Genomic DNA, 12,692 nt, shown 5'->3' with positions numbered 1-12,692 from the left:
CTTGTACTCCATATAAATACTGTCTTGTTTAGTGATTTATCTGACCAACGTTTTGGCCAATGACAAAACAAGCCTTCTGAAGCGAAGAAAAAAATGTGTATGGCAAGTGAAAGTAGTTTTAACAATATCTCCTGAAAAATAATACACTGTAGTTTTGTGCACTACAAAGAAAGATACTGTACTCTGGTGTGAATGTTGTATTAAAAAATGGAGCATGTCTGTAAAGGTTTTACAAGAAATGTATAATAATATTTCAACAATATTATACATGCAACATAACCATCAAAACCTTAAGCTACTGAAAAATGGTCATGGGAGGGAGGAAGGGGGGAGGGCTAAAAACACTTTGCAAACACAAGACTCAATATGAATATTCTGTTCTACAAATCACAGTTAATGTGGAAGTTGTTTCACTGCCTCAAATAATATATATATACATATGTATATATATATACTTATTTTTGATATATACAAGTATATATCTATATAAGTAATATATATAAATAAATATAGTGAATAAGGGGCAACAAATCAAGGATGGTACAAAAGCTAAGCAAAAGTAAATGTTCATAAACTGCTTAGAAATCCACTTGCAATGTATGTATACTGTACTCTCTCTGGTCAACTGATGAGCTAATTCAAGCTTTTAACAGTCCTTCCCAAACTATGCCAAACTTGAGTTTCATTAACAAGGCTACATAGTCAATCTAGTGCAATGGTATTTAGTTCAAATTCCTCAACTTAATATCTTTGTCAAATGCTTATTACTGTACTAAAATAAATTTACTTTGCCTTATATTTGGAAACATCATCCCAGTTTCATATAAATAATTCTCACAATCTTGTATAAAAGTTCTGCTATCAGAATTTGATTTGTCTTTTATCCCAAGTTTAATCATACACAGTACTGTATATAACTACCATCTTTGAATGCCTGCTTTACATAACTTAGATGAAGCACAGAGCCTAACAAAAAATCTTTAAAACATTGAAAAGAAAATGAGAAATAATAATTCAGTGACAGTATTCCCCCAAAAAACTCTGTGCTATAAAAACATCTGAAAATGTTTGGCGAGAACAACAGTTACACTATAAACTATCAAGATGGAAACAAGGTATGTGATCTGACCATAAAGTAAATAAAGGTAAAGAAGTCTTCTGAACATTTAATCCTTTGTATGAGTACACAAACTAGGATTGAAAAATTACCTATTCCTGTTCTTTAAAATAGGATGTATATCTTTTTATGTATCAGTTGTGTCTATGTTAACCTTTCCAGGTTATGAGTACGCCCCAATAAATAACATGAACATTTGAAAGTGGCAATGATGGTGATATTATAGTGGCCTAATAAATTCTTTTATTTTGTATGGATAAATTTCTATGTACTATGCTTGATGACTTAAAGCATAGGCAACATCAGTGGCTAAACCAAATACCATTATGCTAAATTGGCTAGTGTGTCTGACCAATGTTACAAAATGATTCTTGATATAATCCATTTCAATTTCTTTCCAATCTGAGGTGCCTCCATCTGAAATATCACTTTTTATATATACAAGTTTACTGTAATTTAAGAAGTTTGCAAAAAGATTTTTACTTTGATGAAACTAATTATGCAGAGTACAATTGTGCAACTGAACCAAGTTATATGGTGTGAATGTACACAGTTTTCCATTCCAATCCAAGAAAATTACCATCACCTCTGATATTTCAGTGAGGCACTACAAGTTCACAGCTGATGAATAAGATGCAAGTTGGTTGCCACTGGCAGCATGCTTACATGAAAAGACACTGACTTTAAATAAGTAGAAAATGCATTACAGTTGGAGTGGTTGCACATATCAGAGAAGAATTAGAGTACTGCAGATGAAAGATAATGAAAAATGTATGGAAAGCAATGCCTTACGTAAATGAAGGGTGATGTTTACTTTACATGTAGTGAAAATATTAATATCACATTAACTATTTTCTATTTAATAATCTGTAGGCAATTACAGACCAAACCAAAACATTGTGTAAAAATTAATCCATCTGCTATCTGCTCCTTTGGACTTTTCTAACAGTACAACCACTCCAATGCCATGCCTACAGGACAGGACTGTACACTTAACCATGATCCACTTATCAGATTTATCGCAGAACATTATACACAGTTGTGACCACAAAAAAACTGTGGCCAGCCCAACATTCTAGCATTGTTACCAATTTTCTTGAAAAAAAGAGGCAGTCAGTCACGTTGTGTATAAATTATGAATGATTGATTTACTGCTACAGTTCTGCAGTATGATGTGAAATGCATAATGCATGAGAAGGATGAAGGTACAATGAGATTAAAATACAATGAATTAACATGAAATGCCTTCTCATACAGTAGTGTGACCTTAAACTACTACCATAGAAAAACCTTATCTTAAAATCAATTCTTCCTTATGCTGAGATTACTCAGCACCTATCACTCATGCTACATATGACATACCCTTCATTCTATGTTAGTTAAGCACTGCTAATGTTAACGGATTCTGTATAAATCATGGAAATGTTATCATTAACTTCTCAATCATACTGCACTTGCTGACAGGTGTATACTGTACTCATTTTTTAAAAATGTATCTTTAATTAGGCAAGAATGCAAAAGTGCCATCAAATCTGGACAAACAAACCCAAATCCAAATGATAAACTTGCTGAAAAAACTGCTCGTTTAATGTTTATCACAACATTTGCATAGGCAAGTAGTCCTACTCTGAGATGCAATACTAGTGAAATGTTAAAGGGGAAAATAAATCTTTCCCTGTTAATAACGGATGAACTTGACTAAATTTCACTAAAAAAAAAAAAAAAAAAATGAGTTCAAGATGATCAAATGAAGTTCTGGGAGCAGCAAGTACAGATCAGGATTTTTATTTATGCAAATTCATCTCTGCATTTCCCGTGGGCCAAATAAATCTTTAACAGTATACACATTTTAACTGTATAAATTTTAAAAGTCACATACTTCCCCAAAAATATCCTGTCATTTCCAAATACACTGGTTTAGCATAAAAAATATGTTACAACCCCTATGGCCATATCAAGTAAATGGAAGAATTTTTTATGATTGAGATATTGCCAATAGCCTGGCCAAATTACTAACCCATTAATCAGTCAACCTTGCATTTACAACTTCCACCAAATTAGTCACAGAGCCTTTTTCATAGTACTGTATTAATATAAACAGTACTACAAATATGACATGCTTATACCACAACTTAAGTTTATGTCTTATATTCTATAAAAATTTAAGCTAACATTTTCTCATACAACCTCATGAAAAAGTGAATGTAATGCAATGATGTGATGATCAACACCAATGTGATGAATGGAAGCAGACGTGACTGACGACACCCCTTCTGATCCTCCCCGTGCTGCTGCTCTACAGTGGAGAGTGAGAGAGACTGGCTATCAAAATCACCAGAGTTCTAGGACCAATAAGAAATCAAGGATATCAAATTCAATCATCTTAATACTATGCATGAGGGTATAGGAAGGGCTGAGGGACGAGCAAATTATTAAGGGGAGGGAATGGAAAGGAAGGATCCTAACCTACATTTATGTCATTTTTCACATACAATGAAATCAACATATGAGACAAAGAGAGGATTCTTTAATATTTTTTTTTCTTTTTATTATTTTTTTGCATCTTTCACTCTCCATTTCATCTCTTGGGTCACAATTGTGGAAGTCCACTGGTAAAATTGTCATCACGTGTTTGAGCGGTTTATGGTTGTCATAAAAAAAAGTAACTACTATACTGTAAACGCTCTAGTTGGGTGTAGTCATTTTGTCTTGCTAAGTGGCATTTCAAAATTGTGGCCCTAATTTCTTGGTTCAAGTGCCCGTTTATATCCTCACTGTTCTGTGTTCTGGTGCGACAGGCATTGCCACAACATCAAGAAAGGTCGTGAAAAAATTGGCATAAATGCATATTATGGGCAAGATATGTTGAGATGCAACCATTTTTGAGTTCTTTGGATTTATTGCCAATGGAGTTTGTCAATTCAAACTCCTGCTGAGTACATAAATATTCAGTGACTAAACTGTGAAATACTGTATACAAGATTTTGATATTCTTATAAGTTACCCTTAGAGCAAAGGCTGCTGCTGTGATGAGACTTTTTCCATGTACAGATATGAAATGAATAATGGAACTACATCGATGATATTTCTAAAATAAATACAAGTGAGATTTACTAGACATGCATACAATTCTTGCTCATAACTTTTGAAATGCCAATTTGTTCATCTAACCCAATGCTAGTTTGACCCTCGAAACATGCGGGCCAAAACAGGCGGTGGTGTATCCCATATTTCCCCGAGTATGAAACTAGAAAATGACCGTAACAGCATTGATCACTTGTATAACATAATTACAATTATGTTATAATTGTAATAATTATGTAATAATTATGTAATAATTACAGTACAATGGGTATATTACTAGAAATGTTGGCACGTCGGTGACCGTTGACTGACGGGGGATGCCGCTCGAGCGACCATCAGCCTCTCAGATTATATCCAACTTTTTGTTGAAATTTATGTTTTGCTCTGCACAAAAGTCTCGCGTGAGAGGAATGCAGTTGAGATATTCGCAGATTTTACACTCGTATATGGGCGTGACATAGAAGAGTATTATAAGCGCTGTGAGCATCACCACCACGGCCACCAGACACACCCAGATGAGCAACACCTTCCTCCGTTTGTCGTACGGACCAAACGACACAAACGGTAGCAGTGCATAAGAAAGCAGGAACCCAAAGATGAAACCGAATATGTGGGCATAATTATCAACCCACGGTAAGAGCCCCACTAGGAAAAGTGTTACGGTCATGGCCACTAGTTTTCCTAAAACCCTCCAAGGGTTCTGCATCATCTGCCAACTGTTGATAAATTCCACAAACACACAGGCCAACAGCCCAAACTGAGAACCTGAAGGACCAACTTCTGCTCGGTACGGAACAAAAATCGCTGAGGCAAGGTTGCCTGCAATGCCTGAAACGATGTAGATGATTCCAATACGCACAGGACCAGCCAGCTTCTCCACGTCTCGCATTAGATAGTATTGCAGTATTACCGAGATGAACAGGTGAATAATTCTGGAAAACAATCATGAAATTAACCATTTGGAACCATAATTTCTTTTATATATCCATAAACAATGATCTACTTGTATTATCAAGAGATTCTGTAAAACCTCATTCTCTTAAACTTTTCTAATGTAGTCATTAATAACACTGCAGTTATTCTACTGTATTACCAATCCTTACAAATAAACGTAAAATGCTCTTATTTTTGTGTACAAATATAATGCTCAAAATAAACATTTTAATATCTTTTCTTCTTACCTTATTGTTCAGGTAAACTAATAATGATAAGATGAAAACATTATGAAAACAAAGTTACAAACCCACTCCGATAGAAATCCTCTACTTCCTATTCTTACCCTGCATGAATAAATAACGATGTCCACAATCTATAAAACTGGTCTGGAACATCAGGGTTGTGGAACGGTATCATACCACATACGTTGTTCAAACAGGAAACCTGGAAAATACAAGTGATACAGAAAAAATACTAGTGATACAGAGAGAGAGAGAGAGAGAGAGAGAGAGAGAGAGAGAGAGATATCTCACAACATAAAAATGTCCCAGGCCATTCAATCACTTTAAATTTTTCTTATACAATCAGATTGTAACTCTGGCTGAAAATCTCATATAGAAACTACATGAGCTTGAAAAAGAGAGGAATAAAATGCTGTAAAATAGTATCAACTTTGTATTACCTTAATATGACAAAGTCTGGAAAAAGTACAAGTTCAAGATCCAGGTGCAAATTTTACTGAACAACTGACTAATCCAGAAGTGATAAACTTTAAACTTCACACATCATTTTAACCTACCTGAGAGCAAAGCGTAGCTTCTTCATGGAAGTAGCCGCGCACAAAATTACAGTACTCCCGAGTTGTTATTCTGCATTCCCCATGAATTCCTATACAGCATGGGTGGCCAATAACTTCACATGCCATATGTTCTGCAGTATTGACTTTTTTAACAGCTGCTATTCTTTTTCTACAGATTGGCCACCTTGTAATATCATCGGGCCATTCATGAGGGGGTACTGAAGCTGGCTCTTTGCAGAAACTGAAATACACAGATTTACTCAATACACTGTATGATAAGTGTTGAAAAATCTCAATTAATCTACATTAATGTTCTAACCAAAAAGAAAAACATCAACAGTGCCATAAATTTCTACTTACTTTGGATCTTGGCCACAAACTGACCCAGAAAGGCGTCCATCAGGTCCTTTTGCAAGCTCACTCCACTTTTTCCATACCGATAACCTTGTCTGAAATGAGATAGAAGAAAGTAAGCAACAAAAAACAGTAGCACATTGTTTTGACTAAAGTAGAAGCAAGTCTACCACAGCCGTAAACCTGATATTTTTCATGAGTCTGGGTTCTGAACAGACTGATGTCATATGAATGAATGCTGTTGCAATGTTAAAGTTGCAAATGATAACCTCCCTAACAAGTCCCAGGGATTTTGATTCAGGTCTTGATACACACTAGTGACAACTGACTCTTAGTATTCCCTTGTCTTGTCTTCAAAAAGTGTTTCAGATAAAAGAAAAAGATACATATGTGCAACAGCATCCTCTAATGCAATACTAAAAATATACATATGTGCAACAGCATCCTCCAATGCAATACTATCTAGTTGACAGAATTCCACCTGGTAATTATTTAAACAACCATATAATGACAATATTGCAATTTTCTGTACTGTACTATAAAAGAAAACTATATGAAAAGTTACTATGCTCTATTCAGGCTAAAAGTCAAAATATTCCATAGAAGAGAAACTGAAAAATGTATATGGTAATAATCTAAAAGAATGGAGAGAAAAAAAAAAAAAAAAAAAAGCATTCAAGGAAACAAAGTTGGCAAAGTAGAGAAGCTCTAAGAATGGTATTAACCAGGGATGTAAGGACTGGGGTTAGTCCAGACTGATTCTGTACAAGATCGACAGAGGGAGTTGAGTGCTGGGCGCATGCAGAAGGGATTCCTATTGGAAATAATACTGGAATGACAAAAAAAAAAAGGGATGGAATAGCAACTTGGGAGGGATTAAGAGATGGAAAAATCCTTACCGAATCCATGTCTCCTTGACCCAGAGGCTTAAGGAATATCAGCAGAACACATTGTTAGTTGGCAAGATATATACTTTACACATACTTGTCAAAGTTTGAACATTTATATATCATTCTTGAAGAGCTTTAGTAAAAAATTTGTTAAAAGATGTTATAGTATTCAGGAGAAAACATCCATAAAATATATGGAAAAATTAGTTCAGATGGTAAACAGTTATTCACTAACACCCAAACTAAGTTATTTGTAAGTTGGAAAGGTAAATCTCAATAGTGTGCGGAACCACTTTATCAATTAGTATTTTTATGTAAAAACATTTCAAGTCAAACAACTGGTGAAGATCACAACAAATTAAAATATCTTATACATTTCACCTAACACACTTTGTGTACATACATTACATAGATTACAAACACATATACTAAAAGAGATGATAAAACCTAAAATTTGTGCTGCCATTTTTATTAAAAATAACTATAATGAAAAACCTGTACCTCAAAAAGCTGAAAATTTTATCAGTCCTATTATGTATACTGTACGCATTAAAAATGTATATTTCAATGGTAAGTTAAATAACATTTAAAAAATGCAACACTCTTCCACTTGAAATATCTTATTTTTCAGATGTAAGGCAATGGGCTTATCCTCAATGCATCTACTCAAACCACTTCTACCTAAGTATCAACTTTATAATTCCAGCCATACACGATGGTATTGTTTGAAAGAACCAAGTGATAATACTTTAGTTAATATAATTATCTAGAGTGATTCAATTACTGATCATCTAAATTTTTATTATTGCCAAAAAAAAAGTTTTCAAGCCTGTGCATTATTAAATTTCAACATTTAATGATTACTAGAATTTGATTACTTTCAGACTGACTTAAATTCTCCAGGAATGAATACCTATTTTACTATCAAGCTGCACCTAAAACCACACACCAGTTCTGTTATCACTCAGTTTTACTTAGATGCAACAATTGTAATAAATTTAAACTAACCCATTACTTCTAACAGTAAACCCAAACACAATCTAGACCTATGTGCTTTGTTCTCTACTCAATGTAAAACATGATTAAGAAAACCAAAGGAAAACCCAAGTACAGTATAACAAGGGCTCCGAGGAGTAAAATACTGTTAACAGGCGCACTCCTTACCGAACATTCTCTTTTAGAGGACTGTACACAACCAGAGTCATCGTTACGTATGCAACAGCCTGTTTCCCTCTCTGCTCTTCTCTGCTCCTCTACATGGCGGTATATTTTTTCATCTTTTCTCATACACGGGGCAAATTTTGCTCCTAAATGTATAAGATCCGCCTGTAAAATATAAATATTGCATTATAATAATATCAAAATTTTAAAAATATGTATTTTAATATTTCAGTCCACCACAAAAACCAAAGGCTAATTAAAGAAAACATTAACCTATTCCATGAATTCCCACTCAACTCTAAACTTAAATTTGAAAAATATCCTACACTTATAGTAAGTTCAAATAAGCATACTGAAACTAGTACATCCAATTAGGTTAACTTCGAACAACTATACATTTATTACTTCAGATTATTTTATCTTATTTTAGACTAATTTTAGTGAGCTTTAAAAAGAGAATTTGAACATTTTCTCCTTATATCTACAGTAATGCAACTAAACAGATTCTGTAAATGTTACTACTTATATAAAATTACTAGTAATAAAATTCACAAATACTCACTGCTCTAGGGCCTATCCAAAAATTTGAAGGTTCCCAATAGTCGACAGTCTGGATTGATAAACTAGCCATCAATACCTGGAAGGTAAGAATTTCCATAAGTACTACAGATGAAAAACTGTTCTTCAGTACTTTCAGTTAATGAAGTTCTTTTTCCATGACCTGAGTAGTAATATATTTTCTCGTTTCCAATACTAAAAACATCTGTACCACAAAACTGCTCCTTAGGCATGAAGTCCCAGGCCAAACAAAACCCTTAAACACAATTAAATATATTCTGAAATGAACTTGCCTCGCCAGACTGCTGTTGAAGAGTGAAGCCCTGAGGAGCCAACCCATAGCACAGAATAGAAAGGAGGAGGATGAATACTTGAACAGTTGTGACCCACCACGTAAAGTACGGCCGGTAGTCACTCATTTCGTCAAGTTGTTTCTTTATCTATAAAAGAGGGAAAAAACAAATGAATGTACTGCATTCAATAAAATATAATTATATGGAAATAAATGGAGATTTTCAATGTAATTTACAAGCATTATATGATGCTGGATATGACACTAATTAGACTTAACAAAAGTTACTTACATCCTTTTCTTTTCTCACACTTTCTTTGAAAGTTCGCTTAAATAATCGACCTACAATTCCTCTTCCGTATTGTCTTCGATCTGAATTATCAAAACAGCTATCCAAAATTCGATTCCAAATACGTGAGCGGCCAATGTGAGCACTAGACCGTCCACTAGCGTCTACTGAATCTGATACCTGAATGGCCGGTCTCTGCCACTCTTGAACACTTGGGTGGTACCTTGCACCTCCAACCTTTGGAAAGAAAAAGCAATTCACTGTATTCATAAACTGCATTCCAAACAAGATGGCATATGTTCCAGATTCTAAAGGTTATGTACAAGTCCTCTTCTTTATGGCTGTACTCTAGCAGAAAGCTATATTAAATGCACAATAAGTGGGTCATTTGATGTAATAAGCAGAAAAAATGCTGCCATTGAGATTTCTTAGCATCTGTTGTAAATAAAGAAAATTATCCTCCATCAGTAACTTTGTTACTCATTATGGACTGATGGAGGGTGTTATTACCCTCCATCATGGACTGATGGATGGAGGTAATAACACCCTCTGTGTTATTACCCTCCCTCCATCAGTAACTTTGTTACTCATTATGGACTGATGTCCATAATGAGTAACAAAGTTACTGATGGAGGGAGGGTAATAACACCCTCCATCAGTCCATAATGGGTAACTTTGTTAATTTTGCAAAAAATTAAGCATTTAAAATTACAGTAACTCGATCCTTCCCATCTTGCTTAGTATAATCCCACTGCTGCAATCACCAAGGTTTTTTAAATACTGGATGACAATATAAAGAGAACTACCACAAATAAGCAAATGACAGTAACGCTGGTGGTTTTTTGTCTTTCAAGTGTTATTAACGACGCAATATCACATTTAAATTTAGGTTTTACTTCAATTTCCAATAATGAATTTCAGTGGCCCAAAAATTAGGCAATGGCAGAAAAATACTCTTTAATGAAGACATGTTTTGCATAATGTAAAAACAATAACAGAACCTTCGCACTCCACAGCTCAATCTCTTGATACTAACCATGATACTAACCAAAGTCTTACAAAGACAACATTACAGAAATAACATGGAACCTTTTCTTGATAATGATGCCAACTTAATTATTTTCATAATCTTCATCTAAATAAATCTTTAGACTAAATGAAAAAGAGAACAAGCGCTTACGTCTTTACTACTATCATAGCTAGCAGTGGTTGTAACGGCTTCCGGACTTCCCGCAACCTTACTGTCAAAGAACACCTGAAAAAAATTTGCAATCATCAGAAATACAATAAAATGATGGAATATTTTTCTAGGAAAGGATGTAAAAATTCTATAAGCAAATCATCTTAGTGTCTGTAATTTTATCTTCATGATTTTACATATTTCTAAAACCTGCATTCTCACTCCTGACCTGTTAATGAATGCGACCAAACTTAATAGTAAACTCAGTAAAGCAGCAATAAAAAAACATCTAATTCAGTGTGCATTTACCATTACTGTAAAATGCATAAAAAGATGTTACATACCTCATCAGAGAGAGATTCCATGGTGTAATGGTCTGCAGGAGGGGAGGGCCGCAAATTTGCCGCAGTAGTTGTGGTAGTGGTAGTTGCAGTTGTGGTGGGCGACATGTCTGGTTCTTCATAAATATCATCAGCAACAGACATAGACGCTGGGGCATAACTGCGACTTTTAGACCGACCACCTGCTGTACCTGAGATCTGGCTCTTCGCTCTTCGTTTTGCAACAGTCTGTAAGACATAACCAAGTTACAGCAGTACTGAACTTTTCAATGTTGTTTCTATCTAAACCTTTAGCTAATGTTTTAAACTATATCTTAACATTCTAATCTTTGTAAAGCACAATGATTATTCTCCTCCACCTTCAACACTATGTTTCAGAATTTAAATAAGCTATGACTACAGTCTTGCTTTTTGATGGGAGTTTTTCCCGATTCAATTGACTATAAAAGGGAAACGGAAAAAACTTTTCATTACTAATCTACAGTACACTATATCCAATCATGAACTTCACTGTACATGCACTTCCCTGAGCCATTACTAGAGGTTCTCAATTAAAGAGTGCCTTGCTAGCGTCAGACTGCTCAACCTGTTAAATCTTCATACCGAAGCTCTCTGAGAGAAGTGGACTCCACACAAGTTTTGCTTGTTATTCAGCGACTAGCTCAAATTTTTTATCCTTTATGAATGATCATATGGAAAATTAGTTTCCTTATAATCTTGATATGCAAAATATGGCTAACACAAAGGATGTTGAATATTCTTAAACGGCTTGGACCAATCTCCCTAGCCTTACGAAGCAAGAGGCATGGATTGTAAAATATCATCTCTCAAGCCTTTCTCAGAGAACCTCAATGACTTTACTGGGCTAAACCTAGAGTTAACCCTTGTATGACTTATTAGCTACTTCAGGAAAGGTCTAAAAAATACAAGAAAAGAATACAGTACTGTACTTAATTCAGTTTAAAACAGATACTTACAGAAACCACAAAAGAGAGACCATCCCAGGTCATTTTGGCGACTGAATCTTTCCCTCGATGAAGTAGCTGCGGCCAAGCTGCTCCATCTATGGAGTCCGGTATCGTACCGCTCACTCCCTCCTGAAGCTGTTAAAAGACAAAAGCAGATAATTAGGTAAAATTTCCTTGCAGACTACAATCCATCAGAAAATAAAGATAAAATATTTGTTAATTTAAAATCTTTATGATAATACTCTTCAAGACTCAGGAACACTTCTGTTTTCCAGTATATTTAAACAACTTTACCAATACTTCCCTAATGGATGGTAATATTAGTATAATTTTTATACTAGACGTAAATTTTCATCTTAAGAGCTACATTACTTCCTTGCAGTTATTAAATCTTTGTAGAATTTAACTGTCCTTATTTAGAGAACTGGTCTCATATTTGGAGTTCTTTAGCTTTATTTCATGCTTACAAAGGACTCATTTTAAGCCAGTTTATATGTTTAACGATTCTGCTCTTGACTAATCTCTAAATCATCCTTTTCTCAGCTTCAGTCCTTTTCCATGGATATTATTTTAGTCATGGTTCTATCAAGCAAGCAATCTCCCACCTCTTCTTTTTTTGTAATCTTCAGAACTACTAACACATGACTATTATTTCCTGCCTCTTTATTGTTTCTCTCTTTGTTAATTCCTACCCCACTAATTCCTTTTCCTTTTTCTTGTTTT

The 12,692-nt window shown here is 34.5% G+C and overlaps 1 protein-coding gene across 1 annotated transcript in view; it reads right to left on the bottom strand.

Annotated features, from left to right (window-relative positions):
- Positions 1 to 3,996: 3,996 nt before the first annotated feature.
- The window catches only part of LOC136851506 (inactive rhomboid protein 1), a 680,285-nt gene continuing 671,589 nt past the window's right edge, over positions 3,997 to 12,692 (bottom strand). The window contains 12 exon segments of the mRNA XM_067125641.1: positions 3,997 to 5,133; positions 5,481 to 5,581; positions 5,937 to 6,177; positions 6,297 to 6,385; positions 7,190 to 7,216; positions 8,345 to 8,506; positions 8,904 to 8,978; positions 9,193 to 9,339; positions 9,484 to 9,717; positions 10,661 to 10,735; positions 11,005 to 11,229; positions 11,979 to 12,104. Coding sequence (XP_066981742.1) covers positions 4,545 to 5,133; positions 5,481 to 5,581; positions 5,937 to 6,177; positions 6,297 to 6,385; positions 7,190 to 7,216; positions 8,345 to 8,506; positions 8,904 to 8,978; positions 9,193 to 9,339; positions 9,484 to 9,717; positions 10,661 to 10,735; positions 11,005 to 11,229; positions 11,979 to 12,104 — 2,091 coding nt within the window. The 3' untranslated portion in view covers positions 3,997 to 4,544.

The sequence above is a fragment of the Macrobrachium rosenbergii genome, chromosome 23 (genome assembly GCF_040412425.1).
Source record: "Macrobrachium rosenbergii isolate ZJJX-2024 chromosome 23, ASM4041242v1, whole genome shotgun sequence".
NCBI lineage: Eukaryota > Metazoa > Arthropoda > Malacostraca > Decapoda > Palaemonidae > Macrobrachium > Macrobrachium rosenbergii.
This window is presented reverse-complemented; position numbering and strand designations above follow the sequence as displayed.